This window comes from Adiantum capillus-veneris, chromosome 1 (assembly GCF_014529385.1).
Source record: "Adiantum capillus-veneris isolate H3 chromosome 1, ASM1452938v2, whole genome shotgun sequence".
Lineage (NCBI taxonomy): Eukaryota > Viridiplantae > Streptophyta > Polypodiopsida > Polypodiales > Pteridaceae > Adiantum > Adiantum capillus-veneris.
In genome coordinates this window covers 36454256-36476225 of record NC_140931.1, presented here as the reverse complement: position 1 = coordinate 36476225, position 21970 = coordinate 36454256, and the positions used below count along the sequence as shown (strand labels likewise).

The following is a 21970-nucleotide window of genomic DNA, read 5'->3' as shown; positions in this document are numbered from 1 at the left end:
TAAATTAAGAGAGAGGGTCTTTCTTATTAAGGTCTTTTCCAAATCTTATCAGGCCTAGATACACAGCCATCGAAATACTTACAAAGTTCTAATAGCAACCCAATTTGGAGAGGATCACAACTAGCATCTTATTGCAGGCATGTGGCATTACACAACAACACAACATGCTCATATGGGCGAACTAGAGTGTAGTGTTAGCTATGTTCCATCGAATTGAGATCGAACAAAATATTGGAAACTGAGAGAGAGAGAGAGAGAAGAGAGAGAGATTTCATGAAAGAGTGTTAGATTTTCTTACCTGAGAGTGTTTGGGATACCGATCGCCGTGGTGTAGTTGTGTACCCCCGCATAAGTTGGTTACCGATCGTAGTGCTTCAGAGGGGTACCTCGCCAAAAAACCACAAGGAGTGTTAAGAGTTTTGTCAAGCTCAATGTTGATGATCATACAAGATGTCAATGTTATTAATTTTTTGTTGTTCCATTTTTATGTTTTTAAAAAAAAGAAAACATGCAAGTCTCCTTGCATGGGGGAGTTTGCAGAGTCCTCCCCAATTTTTATAATACGTGGGAACGTGCCATTCCCACGACAGCGTGTAATTTTCAGTGTGTTCATTAACTGCATTCTGAGTTTCAAAAATCAGAAAATAATAATGCTTACTCACCGCGCGATTGAATGTCTATCGCCAATGGACTTCCTTGTATCAACGATGTTGGGCATCTCCTACACTTAACCCGCTGCTACAAGAGACGACATCTTTGGGAGGATACCCTTCAAGAATATTTTGTGCTATTGTGAGAACACCACATTTGTATACATATCGATCAAACCACCACCAAGCATGAAATCGTACTCCCAACAAACGTTGACTAGCGATCATATCATGGATTCTAATATCTATGGCTGTGCACGTCATTGCATGTGCTGACCCGCATGCATTCTAGATTCCTGTGTAGGTGTAGTTGATTGCATCTGGATAGAGACTCTTCCTGCGATCTGTTTTGCACAACCTGTAAATCAATCCATTTCAAGAGGCGACATTCCAGAAACGAAACTCCTCAAGCACTTTTTTTGCCCATATCAGCTTCTTGCGTGGAGCTACATGCCTTCATGGATGTGTACGTGATTGCATTTGAAGAGAGGCCCTCGCTTTGCAACATAGTGTCATGCCGTTTAATAACATAGTATTTTGCGAACACGCATGGGTGACCTCACCAATAAATTGTTCGCCATCAGTGACTGGCAGGTTTTCCTTTGACTTATTTATCATGGGTGACGGTTCTCTTGTGAAGTTTTACAAGCGCGTAACCTTTGACACTGAAACAGTTCAGAGCTTCCTTTCCAGGTCCATGCTAACAGTACTATGCAGTCAACGTGTTCCAATAGAGGACATCTCAGAGAGAATGCCCGCATGGTCTGTTTGTGTTTTTGTAACGGTACAACTAGAGAGAGAGTCTTTATTGTCAAGATAGCCTTTAAGACCAAAGCGTAGGTGATTTCATCTGGAGAGATGCCCTCACTTTGTATCAGCTTTTTGTGTATCCTTCACTTCAACCGATAGCATCAACAAAAGAATGTGTTGAATGGGCCAGCAAAGGCAATGAATTTTGGTGATTCGACTACATATCAGACCAATTGATCATCGATTGCAATCTGATATCTTCTGCTTCAGTAGCATTAGTAGAACATACCTCTGCCATGGGTTGATCGCACGAAATATCTGAGCTTTGGAAGTGCTCATCACGTCGGCAAGCATTCGAAGTACTCTCTAGCTTGATGATCTGTGAAATATTACCAGGGTTTGAAAGATCTTCGACACTTCTTTCTGGTGCTATGGCTGCAACTTGCGAACTGCTTACTTCTGGAACCTGCGAACTACTTGTGGAGAAGATCGAATCGAACTGCTTGTGGAGAAGATGGAAGTGCTCTTGGGAGCAACGTTGCTTACTGCTAGGAACGTGCGAACTGCTTGTGGAGAAGATCGAATTTCTCTTGAGAGCAACACAGAATGCGTTTTCTATTTTATTTGCTTGGTGACGGCGTAGTTTTTTCTATTGTGGCTTTTCAGCGCTGGGCTTTTGATGGCGTAGTTTTTTTTAGAGCTTCTAAGCGATGGAGCCACGTGGAGTTATGACAGGCGAAGGGTTCTTGTTGTATCGTGTGGCCCGCCCAAAACCCTGCGTATATAATATAACAGAGCCAAGAATTTTCCCTCCTCACATCAGCCAAAGCCAAACCCTTCACTGCCTTCATGAATTGCAAGTAGCAATCGTTCTTGCAGCTGATCCTTTGAAGAGTACTCTGGAAGGTCAAGCTGATTGAAACATGTATGTGCCGATGGAAGCCTCTCAGGAGCTCCATAAGCCTTGTGAATTTGGAACCTTTGGGGTCCTGAGATGCCTTGCAATGCTTGAAAACCCTCAAGAGGAACCTTTGAAGTGCCAGTTATAAACTGCATTAGGCGGGCCATGTCCTCCTTGTTAAATTGGTGCACGAACTCCTAGAACCATTGCACAACAGGAGATGCAGCCGTGTAACCAGTATATTTTGTATTTGCCTTGAGGTCTTCCAAGTCTATCTCTGGAAGACCACTTATAAGGAGCTCAAGTTCCTTGTCGTTAGAAATTGAAATAAGCTCCCGAGACACGTGCTTATAGAAAGATCGAGTAAAATACACATCAAGAAGCTGCCCGTCAAACAGAGCCTTGGCAATTACACGGCCTACAAACTTGAAGTAGGAAAGATGCTCCGTCTAATACACAGAATTGGGATTTGGCTGAAAAGAAGACTCGTTTCCAACGGTAGTGAAGAGCAATGCACCCTTGTCAAAAATTACTCTGGACAAAAGCTGGTACCACTCTCTTGTTAGCCCACCAGCATCAATGCCTTCCTCTCCTTGAAATTGTACAGTCAAATGGCCCTTGAGTTCATCAGGTGTTCTCATTCTCAACTGATTATATGAATCTTCTGATACCTAAGCTCTCCGGACTGATATCCTTAGAGGAGAATAGTGCTGTTGCTCGTGTTGCTGCCTGATTCGAGATTTGAAATATGCTCTCTTGTTGTCAAAATCTATAAGCCTAGGGGTTTTCAGAAGAAGAGAGAGAGACTTTTCTAGCAACCCAGGATTCATTCTCACAAATGCATTTAGCAGCCGCCTGTGCTTGTCAGCAAAACGAAAGAATGTGAGTCCCTTCTCGTCAGACTTTCGTAGCTGCATAGATCTAGACTCGGCTAGAGAAGCAGAGCTTGCTGTCTCCCCGATCTCACAAGCAGTTGTACTGCCAAGCTTCTGTAAACCTGGAGAAGCAGGGGCTGTCCTCAACTTGTCACATAAGACAAAAAAACCTTCAATGAAAGGTAAGACTCTTTGTGCTCTTGGTGAGAGAGATGGCATGACTGCAGTGTTACTCAAAGCCGCAGACTGGCTGTCAGAAGAGGAAGCACATCGGCGCTGTTTACTTCGTTTTTTTAGAGCTTTTGAGCGATGGAGGCCGTGCTGAGCTGGACAGAGTCCGCCTCGCCAAGAGCTTGAAGTTCATTAACAACAGCCCCACAAAGGTTTTTAGCAGCATTGGTGCGGAGTCAGTGCGATGCGAGGGTCTGACGGCGGCCATACTGACGACGCTGTTTTTATTGTTTTTTTTAGAGCTTGCTGACGGCACTGTTTTTTTAAAGCTTTTGAGCGAGACGCTTTTAGCTTTAGAGCGAGACGTGCAAGTGTTTTTTTTAGAGCTGCGCTGGAGCCACGTGGGCTGTTGAGGGGCCAAGGAGTGGAAAATGCCCACTTCGCTAACGCAGTAAAAATTGTCAAATCCTGTTTTTTAGCCAAATTTAGCTCTTTTATGATTTTTTTGGTGGCTTTCATGATATCCAAATGTAGTTTTGATTTGCTATGTGGCATATTGTAACATAAAGCTAATATTTCTTGAGTTTTGGGGCACCTAATACCCTATTTTTCATAGTACACAACGATGGTTGATTTTGTCAATTATAGAAGAAAACAAAACATTCTAGTATATCAAGTATAGCTTTCTCAATATTGCTATTTTCTTGTGAGACGACTATATGAATTTTATAGGTAGTAACCATATCTAGTCATAAGGATCAAATTTGGGTAGATATTGAATAGTTTCTATAGATCATAATGTTGAACCCAGTTTTTTCATGTTTGCTGTATTTAGCACTTTATTTTTGTCCCCAAGATTCCCCTTGGTAAGAGATGTATCATGCTTTTGATATGTTCCATGGCTCCTTATGAATCTAAAGGCCAATAAGGAACTAAGAAAATATGCATACATTATTCGTATTGAGCATGGCTATAGAAACTTTGATGATAGGTACACAGAATGGTAAATATTCAACTTTTTTGTACCTATTTCTTTTGGCAAAACAAAAAATAGTGAGTGAGAAGCAATCATATTTTCTGATCACCAACCCATTGAAGTTAACTACGGAATTTATCTCAAGTCCTACAAAAATCCCTAATCTTATTTTTATGCAACAAAACGTAAGAAATGACTGTTTTGATGAAAATGTACTCGTCCATAAACTTTGGAGGCTTGGTGTGACCAAAAGATGAGAAATTTTACAAGTTTCTTATTTTTTTCATGTGTACTAGACCTTGAACTATAACCTCATGAAAGGATTTTACAAAATGAGTGGATCTACTATGGTTTTGAAGGTTTTTTTCAAAACCTTGAAAGGACACTTTTATGTCCTGTTAGGTTACCAACCTAGTGATAAGAACAATCCAAACATATATCAAAGATCTACTAGATGAGTCTTAATTTCAAGATCTAAAAAGAAAAAGAGGAAATTGCCATCTTCCTATCTTCTGGATTAATTCTAAGAACCGAAGTACACCCTCCTCGCTTGTGCAAACACACCCCTATAAATATGTGTATGTGTGTGACCCAATGGCCATGCTTCTCTTAACCGAAGCAACGCGCGGGTCCCACATAGGTTGAGTCTATACACGGCTACTAACTAAAGCTTGTAAATGACACTTTCTTCAATTCTAATCAATCAATCTACTTCCAATTATCTATTGGCTATGGTACAACTATGAATGCTACATTGGTTCACCCACCATAGCACTTGCAAAAGGATTCACGACGTCGTAGTGGCCTCCTATCTCTACTTTAAAAAGGTTTTGTCCATTTTTTGCCAATGCTATATGTATGCGCCCAATGATAGTGGTATGTGCCCAATGCTACTTATTCCTCACTTCAAAAACATTGCTTATGGTGTAACGGAGTGTCACATGGCATGCGCCCATGGACTCTTCTTTTGGAGTCTCCCAAAATTACTTGCGGAAGGAGAAAAACCCACTTCTTGAGACTTATTTTGACCATAGCCTTTGCACCCCGAAACCCGAACGAAGTCGCAAAAATCCCATAGAGCTTCCAAGACCCTCATCCACACTTGCACTACATTCAGACACATTTTGAAGAAAATCGAACAATTTCTAAGATTCCTTCCCAAGATTCTCTCATCCCCCCTCATCACTATGTTACATGGGGTCAATGAGAGGGATCTAAGGCCCAAATTTGAGAGTGCGAAGTGGCTTTGATCTCGGTTGTTCAATCTTTGGTGAACTAGGGTGAACTCGGGGGTGAACTAAGACTAAACTAAGGGTGGACTCGGAGCAAAAATGGCGCCCTGACTTTACCCCTAGTTCACTTGCCTCGCGGAGTGTGGATCGAACCCAAGACCTCTCGGTTGCCACATGAATGACCTACCACCACGCTAACGCGTGTCTGCCCATGTTGGCATGGCACATGATCACACACTAGTTTACCCGCCCCTAGTTCACCCTTAGTTCATTGCATGATCTGACGACTGAGATTAAAGCCGCCTCGCCCCCCCAAATTTGGGCGAGGCCCATGGGGGAACTCACAACTACCAGAAATCAACTCTAACCTTATGGCCCATGAGGGAACTAAATCAACTCTAACCTTATGGCCCATGGGGGAACTCATGGCTGCCAGAAATGTTGGTATTTGAAATTTGAACTTGGTACCTTTTGGTAGGTATACACATACCTGAACATAAATGTTGGTATTTGAACTTTGAACTTGGTACCTTTTGGTAGGTATACACATACCTGAACAAGATATGGCATGTAGATGGAAAACTAATTTTATTCCCTTAAGACAACAAAGTAATGATTGAAATGAGATGTGGATTTTTGGATTCTTTTGCGCATTAAGAAATGGCCCCTAGGAACAGAACATTCAACATGGTTGTTAACATACCGACACCCTTCCAAGCGGGTATAGCATTTCCTAGGGGAAAACCGTCGAGTTTCAAAGGCAGTTTAGTGAGGTGAGCGATAAGTTACCTACAGGAGGCTACTCCAAAGGGAAGACTAAAGCAAGTCCCGCAGTACCTAGGCCTCTGAACAGAGGTACTTGGTCGCTGTCACGCCCAAATCCAAGTGGCGAGTGGGTCTCTCAAGGGATTATCATGGCCCTAAGAGTGTAGATAACTATGAACTCTCGTAGTCCAAAGGAAACTAGTGACAAAAGCGTCTGCCTTCGGTTTTTGGGTGCATAGTCCTGGTCGTTCTTCTTGTATACTTTTTTGGTGTATGAGGGGAGCGGCCGGGTGTGCCCTACCCGACTCCAAAAACAAAAACCTGAACAGGGTATGACATGTAGATGGAAAACTAATTTTATTCTCTTAAGACAACAAAGTAATGATTGAAATGAGATGTGGATTTTTGGATTTTTTTTTTGCATTAAGAAATGGCCCCTAGGAACAGAACATTCAGCATGGTTGTTAACATTACTTCTCTAAGTTTATGTCTTCCTTTGTCGAAGGGGAACTCGCTTCTCATCCGATAGTGCCTATGTGGCACTAGCAAACGCCCCTGATTTAAAAGATCTCAAAGTTGTAAGGGCATCCACTAGTGCCACATAGGCAATAACCACTTGAAATTATCATGATCCACTCACTTCAATGCTAAGTAAGAGAGAGGGCTCCTAGAATTTAGATTCATAACACAAAGCAACAATTGGTCAAGATCTTGAAATGGCAACCCAACTAACCTTCTATTGATCGAATGAGTGCACTTCAACTGTCAATATGGTAAACAATTACAGAAACTAGTCTACATCGACCTTGCTTAGTGCACCACTGGCACTCTTTGCAATAATTCATAAAGACAATGGCAGTGGTATAAAAGGGACTTGCTCAATCTTTGCAGAACTCAACCATGTGTTTGTGACATCGACAAAACTCGGTGTTGCAAACTGCAAAATGTCAGAATCCTTCATCTTTTTCGACCAAGCAACCCGCTTGGAAGTGTCACTTCCAGGGCCATGGCACCTACAACCAAACCACAGGATGCAAGTAATAATACTGATTGCAAATAGAGAATAATAGAAAGAATTGTTTTTTTCCATTAGAAAAGAATCTTTACTGCCATATGTGCAAATTGATCAATCAGCACAAAATCTCCGTGCACACATGGAGGACTATCATACATATGCACTAAAGAGAATATACCTGTATTCATAATACTCAGCAGTCTTTTCATTCTCTGCATTACCCCAATTATTCCAACCCTCTGGCCTGATGCATGCATCCATGTAACTGTAGGCATAGATGACCCTTGCAAATGGAGCCCACGGTCTTCCCAAGTACATGTGAGGGCTGCTTGACCCTGTACCTGTGATTGTGCACCTGCAAAAACCACCGGCTCGCGACTTACCGCAAATATTAGACCCCATAAATGTTTGCTCCCAACACTGGCAGTTAGGGGAGGAGTTTGGACTTTATATGCTAAGATATCATCGATGATCCTAGCTTATGATATGATCTAGTATGCAAATATATCATCCAAAAATCCTAGCTTATAACATGATCTAGTATGCAAATATATCATAGATGATCCTAGCTTATGATATGATCCAGTATGCAAAGCACATAGCTTCTAATCACTCTGGCCATCATGGTATTACATGGGAGAAAACAAAAGCTCCGATACCTATGTTAAAAGCAACGGAATTGAGGGATAAGACAGAATCGATCGAACACACTATTACAATGCTTTGTGTTAATCTTGCATTAGTGAATGCAACTTCGCATTATTGATGGCTCTTTCCTTAAAATGAATAAAGACCTTGATGGAGAGGTAGACCTCTCAATGTAAATAGGCAGATCATACGAAGAAAAGCCCATTGAATGCGGTGCTGCTTGACAAAGCCCATACCACAGCACATATGCATCAACAAAGCCTTTCAAAACTGTCTGCTTAAAAGTATATGATCAATAGCCATTTTCCTCGACTCTTGCTGCTTGAGACATTCTCACAATTTCTCCTCATACTGAATGTTGTTTTTTGCATGATGGTGGACTTTGATGCCAGTTATATGAAATCTTTCAGAGAAAACTTGTCAAGAATCAAACCATACCTCAAGAACACATAACCAGTTGATTCATTGGCTTTTGTGCGCTGCTGTGCTGTGATATAGCCAGCTGCCTTGCAATGGATATGGCAGTGCTCCAGCAGCACTGTTGCATTGCCGAATATGAAGTCGACGCTGCCTTCGATGTAGCAATCTCGAATATAGATCCTACCATGGTGAAAGTAAGCAGTGTCCTAGAGTTCAACAAGTCAAATTAGTACACCTATGCTCATGAGCAGTTGACACTAATATGATATGGAGCTAGTTGTAGGCATACCTGCCAGCCTAGGAAGCGACAATCATAAAACGCAGAGCGATCTGCAGTTACTCTTATTGCAACAGCCTGGCCTGAACCCTGAAAATCCAAATGATCAATATAATCAATCAACTCAAGGATTGTACTTCGTGATTCCTTTAATGCCTAGAAAGTACATCACACCCATTCAGCCAATTGATCATGAAATCAACAGCATCAAAGAAATGAAGAGTACTTCCATGTGCTTGCTCATCTTTGTACATGCACAAACCAACTATACGAACAAAGACATAATACATATTAGTATCTCAGCCAGAAATTGAGCTAACAATATGTGCGCTCTATACTTATGGGTAGTCATGAGAAGCTCTATTTAAATGGAGTCCATGCGAGTGTGTCTTAAGCATGTGTGTCGCATGTATGAGTTCATAAAACCATATATATGAAATAAAAGCATATACGGACTGGAAATTAAGCATATTTTGTGAGCACGTTTGCCTGAAAGCATGCCCACATCCACATCAGTACCTTATATCCATATAGACATGAAATACTCTATGTAGCAAGACAATGCATGTATTCATGCCCTTTGTAAAGATGCATTGAAGGATTACCTTCGGAGCAACATTCTCAAAGGTGATGCCCTGGGCAATGAAGTCTTCGCCTTCTACAATCACAGTTCCTGAGCCAAACGTGCCAGTTCCGATGACAGACGATGGCTGTACACCATGCACATAACAAGAGCCGCAATCAGATTTTCTCGCAAAAAGCTCCCTCCCGAAGCTGAGACTTTTCTCACAATAAGCTCCCTCACAAAGCTCATGTAAATACCATAATTCCAAAAAGAGGAAATCCACTAGAGTTTACTTTTTGTTCTGTATGTCGGAGGGTGTGTTTAGGCTACAAACATGCGTGCATCCCACAGATACACAAGCGGATGTTTGGGAAAACTCATTTTCCTAACCATACACAATTCCTCTCTAGCTATGATTTTCCAAAGAGGAGATTTTAGCTGAGAATGGGACACTATTTTGGATATTTTACACTATTTTCCTTGGGTTTCACAAAGTGGGAATTTTACTTTTTGTGTTCGGGAAAAAATTCGTTTCCCAAACATACACAAATCCCTTTCCTTCTTTCCAAGGACAGGTTTTTGCATGATTTCAAGAAATTTACACTATTTTTTGCTAATTACAGACAACGTATTTCCTATTCTCCATGCTCTGAACCGGCATTTTCGAATTCCCAAGAGGGCGCTGAGACACATAGTTACGTTTTCTCTTGCTCTCAACCAGCATTATTGAGTCTCCAAGCGGCATAATATTTGTAAGCTGAGACAGTAGACATCACTTTTTCCTAACACTGACACAAACAAGGAATGCATGCAAATAAGTGCAGGGAAAAGGATCAATGCAGAGAATATAGTCATACCAGATGGTGTTTGATGCTGGTGGCAGTGTTAGACCATGTTAAGATTGTGCTCTCAGGGTGGTCACCAAGGAAGGTGATCATCTTCTTGTTTTTGGGAATGTAAACGGGCTGCTGGTAAGTACCGTGGGCTATGCGGATCACCACACGCTGCTTGTTGTTCGCTGGGACCTCATTCACTGCATCCTGCACCGTTTTGTAGTCCCCCGAGCCATCTTGGGCCACATTCAAAATCTTGGCTGCCATGTTTGCCTTGCAATCAGTCGCAGCTGTTTATAATCAGTAAGGGAAGCTCTCTCTCTCTCTCTCTCTCTCTCTCTCTCTCTCTCTCTCGCGCGCGCGCGCACACACACTGAAGTCTGACCCAGCAAACCCAAAAGACCAATCGTCAATAAATAACTGCGGAACACTACACAGTCTTTTTTCTCTCTCTCTCTCTCTCTCTCTCTCTCTCTCTCTCTCTCTAAACTGAGGAATCTTATAGGCCAGCATTGATAGAGGATCTCTCTCTCTCTCTCTCTCTCTCTCTCTCTCAGGGTGTGGCTCAAAGGGGATCTACGGCCCAAATTAGGGGGCGTGAAGCGGCTTAATCCCAACCGTCGGATCGTTAGTTGAACTAGGGGCTTTAGGGGTAAACCAGGGGCGAGTAAACTAGGGTGTGATTGTGTGCCATCATGCCCACATGGGCAACGATGCATGCTAGCGTGACCATAGAGCTTTTGTGTAACGATCGAGAGGTCTCCAATTCGACTCACATCCCACTTTGCGGATGAACGAGGGGTGAATTTTGGGTGTCATTTTTGTCTTTAGTTCACTGCCTAGTTCATCAGGCAATTGTGCAGAAGAGATAGTCGCTCTGCGCCCCCAAATTGGGGCCCTAGATCCCCCGACTTACCCCATGTGAGATAGTGATGAAGCTCTCTCTCTTCTCTCTCTCTCTCTCTCACACACACACACACACACTTTCTTCATTCAACAACTAAGATCGCGTGCACGCATATGATTCATGCCAATTTCATGTACATGAGTGTGCATTCACCACTAGTGTGAGGAAAATAATGACCATGGATATATGCCTATATGGCCCTTATCCCAACTTTCCACCAAAAGTCCAAACTCCACAACTTAGGGCTATGTCACATGAGGGCACTAGACACACCCAAAAAACAATGTCCAAGCACCCTGCACGAGTCACACAACAGTGTCAACGCAAGACACAACCCTCAGATACTCCCCCTTTAGGGCCTCTTTGATGTCATCCACCACGTTGAAACCCCACGTGTTTATGTTGGTGACAGCCTCCTTCTCCCCTTCCAGCTCTCCTACGATGCTCTAATTTAGCTGTCAGTGTTCTGGTGGTAGTTGATAGTGTCCTCCCAAGCTGTCATTGTGCCATGTGCAAGTGCTACCAGCAAAAGACAGACTGACCACCATGCCAAGCTGCAATCAAAGGAGAGACGGAAGAGGCATTCACAATCTCACACAATAATGGATGTGCAGCAAGACGTTTGTGCTCCATCATCAGCAGATTATCATGAATCTCACCATTTCCTCTAGTGGCTCGAAGGGAAATAAAGAAGCGAGAGCCCCTTCCTTGAGCTGCCCGATCGTTAATGCTACGCTCGATCTGCTCTCGGCTTGAGTGCAGCTTGCCCTCGAGCTGCGGGCATCTCTCTCTCTCTCTCTCTCTCTCTCTCTCTCTCGCGTTTTCTGGGTCGGCTCAGCTTTGAGCATTGGCGGGTCACGGAGTGCCTCCAACTCCTCTTGGTTTGCGAGTGCTTTGTCCTCGAGCAACAGGCAGGAAGTGCAAGGTTTCCAGTGTGGCAAGGAGAAGGGGGAGAGGCAGCACACGTGGCAGTGGAAGGGACTAGGCTACACCACGAAGGGCAAATAGGGAGGGGAAGGCCGCCGGCGCGCTATCCTTTTCTCTCTCTCTCCACGCGCGTTGAGCGCTGGGTTTGCAGGGCACACTACCGGATCTGGCCGGATCAAGCTTCACTCTTCTTACCTACACACACTCTCCATTTCTTGAAGATTTGAAGTCAAAGCTTCGTCAAAGATGGAATATTAGCAGTATTAGGAGTCCAAGGCACACTGGGAGTATTTAGTTGGTATATGGGAATTTGTGTGGTACGATTTTGGAAGATTTGTTTTGATCGGATCAGTGGGAGATGCTCTTGGTTTAATACAAGGAAACGTGGAGGGGTGCCCAGGTGGCAGGTGTGGACAGTTCACACAGCATGCAAGCCGACACTATGCGATATCGGGAGCAGTACCGGTGATATCAGGTGCGGAGGTTTGAGGAATGCGTATTTGCAACTTTTTTATTTTTGGAGACGAAGCGTTGTGGGTGGGTTGGTCAGCTGGAAAGGCTTCAATGTGAGTGTGAGCTCCTCTGTTCGATCCCCGCACTCGGTCAATGCTTAACCCTGGACCTTGCATAATGATTAACCTTGTTGGAAAACTTGTCGAAACAATAGGGTAAAACACCCAATAGTGGACCACCTAAGGTGTGCGACAAATTTTCGCCGATACAATGCAACATTTTTGGGCCGGATGGGTTAGATGGAAAGAGCACAACATTGCCTACCTCCCTTAAAAATTGCACCGCAAATAGAGCTTCAACGACGACACACTATGGCGACCAAAAATTTACGTGTAACAAAAGTGGCCGTGAATGGAAGGCCACACAAAGGGGGTAAAATTGGACAATTTGGCTAGCAAGGCTTGAACCCAAATCCGGCGGCCACGATTGAATCTTGCACTCAGCTGTTAGGGAGCCAGGGTCCCTCCACAGAGACCCTGCTTTTTATTGGCCCTTTTACCCTAGACAGTATTTCCTCATTGCATGCCCATTTGGACTATTGCAAAAGAACTTAAATTGGGTATTTGAAATGGTGTTTGGTGAGGTGTAAGGAGCACCAAGATGAGATTGAAGACCTTTTTTGATCCAATCATGTTGACAAGCCTTTTATTCATTTCCTCAAGGTACATGTGCTTCAAGGATCTTTGTCCTGATTTCTACGGTTGGAGATTGAAATCCTATTGGGATGGTGCAATGGTATGCTAGTATGTTGCCTCAATTTTCCCAACAGGTCAATTTAGACTTTATATGCTCAGATACCGCACAAAAGCTAAAGCGAAAGGAGACTCCCCGTGAGAAAATGGTGGGGACAGGGCCGCGTGTCAGGAGGTGAGTGAGAGGAGTAGATTTTTTTTGCAGGCAGGAAGATGATTTTTTTTGGTCAATTTCGGGCAGAACACCGACAAGCGCGGACACGAGAGCTCTCTGCGGACCTGCAGCGCAGCTGTCTTGGCAAGGGTCTCCTCTCTCTCTCTCTCTCTCTCTCTCTCTCTCTTTGTCTCTCTCAAGCTGCGACGGACCTGGGGTGGCCAAGGCGTACTGTTTGAGTCAGTATAGGGATGCTGCTGTCGTGCTTGCAAGGGGAAAAGGGAGGCCGTCGACAAGTGCAGGAGGGAGAATTTGCAGGAGGCGGTTTATGTAGGAGGCGTTTTGGTTAGCACTCGTGGGAGGCGCAGGAGAGTGTATATGCACGCGTCCTTTGGGGAAGAATCAGATGCATGGCAACTGAAGCAAAATCGGCAGACCAAGAGGGAGCTTCAAAGGGGTGGGGAAAGCCATGACCCAGAGTTGGTGCTCGTACAGTTAGAGTCCAGGAGCGCAGGGGACGAAGCGTAAGGCATGCAAGTCGTCATCAGGGAAGGACCAAGCAGAGCTGCAGGGCGTTGAGCTCATGATCCGAGAGCGCGTTGTTTTGCAGCGAGGTGCACAGGGGGTGGAGGAGTGCGCAGTGCGCGATTGGAGAAGGGGATGGTCGACAGTCGAGCGCAGAGGAGAGACTTTACCTTTGAAATGAGAGATTCCTTGAGAATCTCTCCGACAAATTAATTAATGGATGTGACATTAGACCCAGTATGACCATGCTATTGAAATTAATGGTATGCTATTGGCATGCCTTACGGAGCATCATTTTTCAGTTCATTAGAGAAACTTTGTTTTGGATGTTTATCTCACAACTAGTGTAACTAGCGTGAGGCATTTGTATGCTCTCAACTTTTAATGCATTTTTGCATTCGATTTTTAAAAAAAGCTAGGAGAGTGGTAGACCCTCCTATAGGGTGCTGTTGGGGCGGCTCGATAGCCGAACATGGCTCGATAGCCGAACAGCCAATGGCTCCCTGGCTGAGGAGGCTTTGCCGGGTTCTCAATCCGACTTACCTGGTGTCAGTTTTCAAATTGTGTGTTCGTGTAGAGCATTGCAAAGAGGCTATCTTACATGGAAAATGATTATCCATTTTGTATAGTACAGAATGCTTTATTGGTCGAGTTACTTGGGTCATCCCATTTAGGCAAAAACCTCGCATGTTTTTTTGGGGTTATAAAGCAAAGCTTATTTCAACCTCAGATTTTCTTTTATTTTATATGTTATATACATGTGGCTCGATTGTACATTTTGTGCAAATGTCAAAGGTGTATTCCTCTTTAAGGTTTATGTAGTTGACAAGAAGGGTTAATTATCTATAGCTATACTAAGTATAATTGGGGAAGGGATTTCGGCTCCCTCTCTCGAACATGTGGCGAAAGGAGAATCCTCAAGCCAGTGTTCCCTACACCAGCCAATTGTGCGAGACAAAGAGAGAAAGAAGTTGCTTCGCTTGCAAATAGAGAGAGAGAGAGAGAGAGAGAGAGAGAGAGAGAGAGAGAGAGAGAGAGAGAGAGAGAGAGAGAGAGAGAGAGAGAGAGAGAGAGAGAGAGGCGGCGGCCTTCCAACCGGAGACTAGTGCTTATAATTATCATTCCTAACATTCAAAAGTGCTTCCTTTGTTGAATCCTTAGCAGCGACAAAGGGTGCCCTTTGGCCGGTTAGTGACAGACAAGAACTCAAAAATTGTTGTTTCATAACGTAGGACATTATTTATACCTATTGCTTTAAATCCTATTGAGTTATTCAGTTTTTGAAGAGCCTATTACAAATATCTCATAGGAATTGTTGAGCTTTGTATAGGAAGGTGGAAAAAATGTGGTCTACGCGCGCATTAGTCAGAATCTATGCAGATGCTCTTGGCAAAATCCACCTATGCTCTCCAGCTCAACGCAGCGCCATCGATGGCTGCTCGTCCTGCTCCGCGGTGCATCGACTCGACCCCTCTGCAGCCAATGTTTGCCTGCCTGCACCCACAAGCCGCATGGGCTCTCTTCCATCCCCTTGCAGCCAATGTCTGCCCGCCTGCACCCACAAGCCGCATGGGCTCTCTTCCATCCCCTTTGCAGCCAATGTCTGCCCTCCTGCATCCGCTCTGCACCCATACAACCTGCACCCAACACACGACGCAGAGCATGCGCATCGCATCTCCCAGTCGGCACCCAGCGCCCCCCTGCGTAGCGAACCTCCCCGCGCCTGCATCCGCTGTACCGACAGACAGAGAGACAACAGAGAGAAATGAAACCTTAATATACGTCCCCTTATTCTCATGGCTCCACACGTCTCCTGCCCGCTTTTTCACCAAAACATTTTCGAAGGCATCTCCCAAGATTCCCCTTGATCGACATGCTTCCAGAATTGGGCGCCCCTACTAGATTAAATTACCATAGAAACTGGAAGAGACCATGACTATTATTTTAAACAACATTTCATCATAATTAAGGGCAAATTTTGAAATTCAAACCCTTAACCACAAACTTCTCTTAAAACCCAATTTCTACAATGTTTCCCTTAATCATTAAAGGGTAAACACACACCTTGCCTATTGTAGACAAGCACATGCCCTGTTTGTTGTGCTTCTCACCCTCTTTCCACATAAGAAGAAGTCCAATCAATTTTCATGTTCGCTAGGATGTGTGATGTTGAAGACCAGGGAGTCTATTGACTGTCACCCAAAGTACAAAATGCATTCTGGAGGAGAGTACAGCAAAGCATAATTTCTCTTGGTCATGAACCGGAGAATTCTTGAAGGAAAGACAACTTAATGTATGAAAAGATGCATACCCTAATCAAGGTACTATATGAGGCTATGGAGGCTTAGAAGAATGATATGTATGCATATATGAGGAAAGAAATGTTACATGAATTGTGGACTGAGATATATGCAACAGTAAGTGGAAAGTGCAAGCTCTTCCAAGAACTGAGGTTAATGAATTTAGAATTTAAGATTGATTGCAGGATAAATCTGTGTATGGACATGAGCAGGACTATAAAAGCACAGAGTTGTTATCAAGGAATATGGAGCAAAATTTCCTCTCCATAGTACACTCTTGAAACGTACTTATAGGAGGAAATGTAGAGCAATAGTTGGTAGCCAATGAGGCTCTAGATTGTTTTCAATGTATCCAATAGGAGGGATACTCTAAATGCAATCAATTTCACGGAATGTGGCCCCAGGCCCATCATCGTGTGGTCACTTACATCTACTAGATTAAAACAATTTGTACTTTGATAATGAGGAGAAAAGAATTGTTGTTGCACAACTTAGGAAGGTCATTCCATGTACTTTCATGGTTGATGTTTCTTAGGTGACAAATGTTCTTAGAGTGTTAATTTAGAGGAGGATATGCTCAATTAGAGCTAGCTAAGGAACTGCTGGACTACTTTAAATGAACTGCTGGAATATTTTACTTCTCTCAGTAACTTTTTTTTTTTTTGCTGCTCTCTCTCTCTCTCTCTCTCTGTGTGTGTGTGCCTTCAAGATGCTAATATGGGCAAAATTATTCTTTTTTTTTTCTTCAGCAGATGCAAAGTGAGGGTGTCTCTCTAAATTCAAGTACATTGCCTTGCATCTTGAAGGCAAACATGGCAAGGGGAAGGGAGAGATCTTTGGTGAGTGTGCGCTCCTTGCCACACTGTCGAAGCAAGGGCCTTGCCTAACACTGTGTGCGAGCCACAGACGGCTCCAAGCACACAACTAGCTTAACTAGTAAGCTCAAAAGAGGGCAATGGTGTGTCACTCACCACTCTATGCTCCTGCCGTGGAGGATTCCTCGCCGCGAAGAAGAAGGAGACGCCGCTACGTCGCGCTCAACCGCTTCACCGCCGTCGTGCCGCCGCAATGCTCGATCGCACTCTCTCTCTCTCTCTCTCTCTCTCTCTCTCTCTCTCTCTCTCTCTCTCTCTCTCTTTCTCTCTCTCTCATACACACACACAAGGAGGTGAAGAAGAAGAAGATGGAGATGGAGCAAGAGCACTCTTCTATTGCACAAATGAGAGAATGAGTGAATTTTAGGTTTAGTTGACTTTTATATGAGCTCACCCCATTCACACTTGGGCGCCCATGCTTAGCCAACTAATCCCTTGAATGTCCCAGTTAGAGTGCGCCTCTCATCAGCGATCACTCTTACCCTTTTCCTATTGGTCCGACAAGCCCGGTACCTGACTCTACCAAATACATAATACACGTCCGTCGTAGGTGATGGGGTGTCCGTGAGCCGTGAGGGTTAACATGCCCCCCTTCCTGATGTAGATTCTGTCCTTGGAAGCTATTGAGTTGAAGCTCGTTCGTCGAGGTGGAAGAGCATTTGAGATGAATGTCCTTAGCCTTCTTCAGTCACTGCAAAATCAAACAACATTGGCACAGTAATTGCATTCTCATAAGTGATTAAAAAGCATATGCAGTTTTAGATAGACAAATTGATTGGTAAAAGAATTTCAAACAATTTGTCAGCAATGAACATTAAATTGCAATGTAATCAAATGCATAAACAGATGTAAAGGTAAAAAATTAAACAAGTCTGGGGTCGCTAATTTGACGGTCAAAAGGCACTAGAGATCGAATATTAATACCATGGGTAAGCTTCTTAATTTTCTGTGGTCAATTAAGTTGTTTAATCGCGAGAGCCAAGTATTCATGTTCGAGGGCTGACTAGAGGCTATATCTAGAAGACCTTGTAGTTAAGCTACCATAAAAGGAATTTCTCATGAAATCATCGCCTGACTGATTACTTTTTCTCTGACCCCCCAAATTCTTTTCACAATGATTCAATTTTGATGTGTGTGCTTATTTTGTATGCCTTGGGTTTTTTGCTTTTCAAGAAAAAGAGCCCATACTGGGAACCTCTAGGGCTCTAGTACCATAGGCGATACATGTGAGTGAAGTACCCAATCAAACTGAGATTTCTCTTCCAGCTTAAGATTTTACAATGTGGCACTTTGATTTTTTGTTTGTTCATTTTCATCATTTTAATTTTGTAACTTTGGGGGGTCATATAACACTGATACACCTCCCCAGGCTCATCACACTAGTAAACTCCCTTTATAATACTTAAGCTAAAGGTCAATAGGGTCAAGCCCACTAGAAAGCCCTAGTACATTTCACACAATGCTGCCTAAATTGGATTAAGAACCTAAGTAACCATTAATTATTAGGAAGGCATTCCCCATGGTATTAAGAGAAGATCTCTAACACCTAACTTGGTCAAACTAGCTTAGTCGGGCTGCTTGATTTTTAAACCTAGACAAGTGATTATGACAAAAAATTACATTGAATTAAATGTTTGATACTAAGCAAATGTGGTGAATATTAGGCTACCATTCACAATTAAAGCAGACAATCATAGATGCAAAAAAGATAAGGGGCAATGCTAATGGACAAGAAACACCTGTTTGTGTCGATGGTCGCGCTTGATTTGAAGAGTGAGTCGAGATAAAGATTCCATGAAGGTCCAAATCCTATCAATAGCAACATACTCATGTACACACTAGGAAACAAAAGGAATACCTCCAGGAGGCACATTAGTGGGAAAAGGTACCAACACTTATTGAACACAACAAAAAACATAAGGAACCCTAACCTAATTATTTGCACTCCCCCTAGAGAGTCCAGGGAATAGGATATTGTAGAGGTTGGGGGGAAACCCTAAGGCTAAACCCCTATCCTCGTCGTCAAGATAAACAAAGTCATCATCCATGAGACCATATGCGCCATCTGTGTAGTCCTGTAAATTTTCTTCTTCATCATAGGTGCCCATGTTTACTAAGAAGGTCACTAGACGGCTATAGTCATCTTGGTCAAAAGGGTAGGCTTGTGCAATGGGAGAAACGCTCTCTACTAAGTATGGATCAGACGTGGTCAAGAGACGTATCAGCCATTCTAACTCCTCAAAATTTCTTTCACATGCTAGCGTACCTATTAAATCCCATTCACATGCAAGCACTGGAAAGACCATGTGAAATATTTGTGAAAAGTAACGAGGGTACCTCTCACCCAAGGCAGGAGTGGATGACTCTAGCGTACTAGCCATATCTGTACATGCAAATAGATGATGGTTAGAGTGCAAATATTACAAGGTCGTGTTCTTGTGCATAATTTGTTTTTATGATTTTGTGTTATGGCTCTTGCTCTTTTACTTTTTCATCTTGTTTTTGTGAGTATAAGGCTTTATATATACATTCCCTAAGATTGGAGATTAAGGGGTCAGGGGGAAAGGTTGAGAGGAAAGTGAGTGAGTGATGATTGTCAGCAAACACTCCCCCCTTCCTTGGGTAGATCATACCGTTTGAAATGAGCTCGTCACCCTTTGAAACCAATTGTTCCAGTTGGTAATAGGTGAGGATTTTTGCCAGTAGTTTTCTATTACCCTAGGTGCCTCGTCAAGTTGAAAGGGTGGTAAGGTACTCTCCCAGGATCGAACTTGAAGTGGTTCATCAGGTGATTCTTGAACACTGGGAGGTGTGGATTCTTTTGTAGCTTCATGGAGGTCCACTACTATAGATGGAGGCTGTGTAGAAGCTTTTACCTCTATGGATGTATTACATGAGGAGCTAGAAGCTTCATGGAACTCCCCCCTTCCTAAGCTAGGTGGAATAAATTGGTTTTGCCTTGGAGCCCAAACTAGCTTTGGACTAGGTGTGTAGCATTCTGTGATCTTTCCCTTCCCACGGTCTGCCATTGGCTTTAGCGTCACACTGTTTGACTCATATGGGTTTGTTGTCGATAGGGAAGGACACATTTTACGTTTAGGTACCCAAATTTGCTCATTTCCATCATAGTAGCCTTGGGCTTCTAATAGTCGTTTTGGAATCCATCGTGATTTGGTCTTGAATCTCCTAGAGCGCGCTCTTGGTTCTCCAGGGAAATTTTTTCTTGAAATGGATGGGAGGGTTGAGGTAGTTGGAAGTAAGGCCTTGGGGACCCATTGATATGTACTCTTAGGTCGTGCAGGTTGAGTACTTGCAATATTACTGCTTGCTGCAACTACAAGTGTTGAAGTGCTAGGTTCATGGGTAGTCGGCAAAGACGAGTTAACCACCTTGGCTTGTGAATGTTGGCTATCCTTCAACTTTGCTAGATTTTGTAACGTAGGTGACTTTGCTTGAATGATAGGGGTAAGAGTCGGTGGTCGCGTCGTGACACTACCAGTATCCCAATCAATAGTGCATTTGGTTGCCAACATCCACGTGCGTCCCAGGTTTACGTTGCCTTCCATAGCTCCCGCGGGCATGACTAGAAACCTCTGCACTATGCTTCCATTGTCATAGACAACAAGGGTCTGAAGGACTCCAAGAATAGCAGTTTTCTTTTTATTAATGCCCTTGACTTGCATCGTACTCAGGGATAGGGTCGGTTTCCCTAATTGACACCAAAATCCATAGGATAACAAATTGTGTTTAGCTCCCGTATCTAATAAGGCATTGTATAGTACTTTCCCATAGGGGCTATTTAGCTCAATTGGGTATCGTAGCGGTGGCTCAGATTCTAATGAGTCGTCATCTGTGTCCTCGAAAAATGCTTGCGTGATTCCCAGATTAGCCTCTCGTTGGCGTCTAAGATGTTGTTGTCGTTCTCGAGCCTCAACTCTTGCTTGGATTTTTTTAGGCTCTGCTTGTTCCTTGGCAGCCTTCTTTTGATGGATGGCTTGCAACTCTTCCTGGCTTAGAGGATCATAATATCTTTTGAATTTACTCCCATTAAGGAATCCAATGGTTTCAACTCCATCTAGAGTCTCCACACGAATGGTACCTTGCGGGGTAATTTCACACACTCGATATGGTCCCTTACCAGCATATTTCAATTTCTTCTTTTCATTACGTACCCCGTACATAAGAACTTTATCACCAACCTTGATGTCTTTATCTTTTAAATGGCTATCAAACCACTTCTTTCTCCTATCCTTCTCCACTAGAGCATTTCGCACAGCTAATTGCCTCTCTTCATCTAGCCTTTCCAGGATATATAATCGCTCAACTAAGGGGTTACCATCCCAACCTTCTTGAGAAGCTACTCGAAGACTAGGAATGACAAACTCCCATGGCATAACTGCTTCTTGGCCATACACCATCTTAAACGGTGTGCAATTAATAACAACTTCATACGCAGTACGATAAGCCCATAAAGCTGATGTAAGCTTTAGGTCCCAATCAGTGCGATGAGCCTCAACTGTCTCTGTCAAAATGGAGATGAGAGTTTTGTTGGTACTCTCAGCTTGGCCATTTGCTTGGGGATAATAGGGTGTAGACTTGTGGTGAGATATCATGAAGTTTGATGTGAGTTCTTTTATTACTTCATTTATAAAATGAGTTCCATTGTCACTCACAAGTTCAAAGGGGCATCCAAAACGTGTGATAATGTTCTCAAAGAGGAACTTAGTTGTTGTTTTTGCATCCGCCTTTCGTGTTGCTTTTGCTTCAGCCCATTTGGTTACATAGTCGGTAGCCACAATGATATATCGTGATTGTGTGTTACGTGCAGCCGGACTAATCGGTCCTACAAAGTCTAAGCCCCACTTTTCAAATGGTTGGGTTACCTTGATGGGATGTAGAGGCATCCTATCACTTCTTTGTGGCTTCTTGAAGCGTTGGCATTCATCACATCCCTTTGCAAAAAGTGATGCATCCTTAAACAGAGTGGGCCACCAATAGC

The 21970-nt window shown here is 43.4% G+C and overlaps 2 protein-coding genes across 5 annotated transcripts; both read right to left on the bottom strand.

Annotated features, from left to right (window-relative positions):
* Positions 1 to 326: 326 nt before the first annotated feature.
* LOC147464551 (E3 ubiquitin-protein ligase pub3-like) lies at positions 327 to 6886 on the bottom strand. Its single transcript, XM_086515540.1, has one exon. It carries the CDS (start codon positions 2466 to 2468, stop codon positions 2220 to 2222), a length of 249 nt encoding a protein of 82 aa, XP_086371666.1. The 5' UTR covers positions 2469 to 6886; the 3' UTR covers positions 327 to 2219.
* Positions 6887 to 7031: 145 nt separating this feature from the next.
* On the bottom strand, positions 7032 to 12051 carry LOC147464550 (pectinesterase 31-like). Of its 4 annotated transcripts, none has more exons than XM_086515534.1 (7): positions 11645 to 12045; positions 10103 to 10368; positions 9286 to 9390; positions 8693 to 8770; positions 8422 to 8609; positions 7514 to 7690; positions 7032 to 7333 (listed from the first exon to the last, which is right to left on the bottom strand). In XM_086515534.1, the coding sequence occupies exons 2-7, from the start codon at positions 10343 to 10345 to the stop codon at positions 7162 to 7164; spliced, it is 963 nt and encodes a 320-aa protein (XP_086371660.1). In that variant the 5' UTR covers positions 10346 to 10368; positions 11645 to 12045; the 3' UTR covers positions 7032 to 7161. The 4 variants fall into 4 exon arrangements, with proteins under 4 accessions (XP_086371660.1, XP_086371644.1, XP_086371651.1 ...); XM_086515518.1 differs by having other exon boundaries at positions 10103 to 10351; XM_086515525.1 differs by lacking the exon at positions 9286 to 9390 and having other exon boundaries at positions 10103 to 10351; positions 11645 to 12051.
* Between the last annotated feature and the right edge of the window lie 9919 nt (positions 12052 to 21970).

Coding starts and splice junctions, on each gene's coding strand:
- LOC147464550 (XM_086515518.1), bottom strand. CDS start 11,833: ATGCTCAAAGCTGAGCCGACCCAGAAAACGCGAGAGAGAGAGAGAGAG. Junction 10,352..11,644: donor TCGAGCCACTAGAGGAAATG/GTGAGATTCATG, acceptor ACTGATTGCAAG/GCAAACATGGCAGCCAAGAT. Junction 8,771..9,285: donor TTGAGAATGTTGCTCCGAAG/GTAATCCTTCAA, acceptor TTGGATTTTCAG/GGTTCAGGCCAGGCTGTTGC.
- LOC147464551 (XM_086515540.1), bottom strand. CDS start 2,468: ATGGCCCGCCTAATGCAGTTTATAACTGGCACTTCAAAGGTTCCTCTT.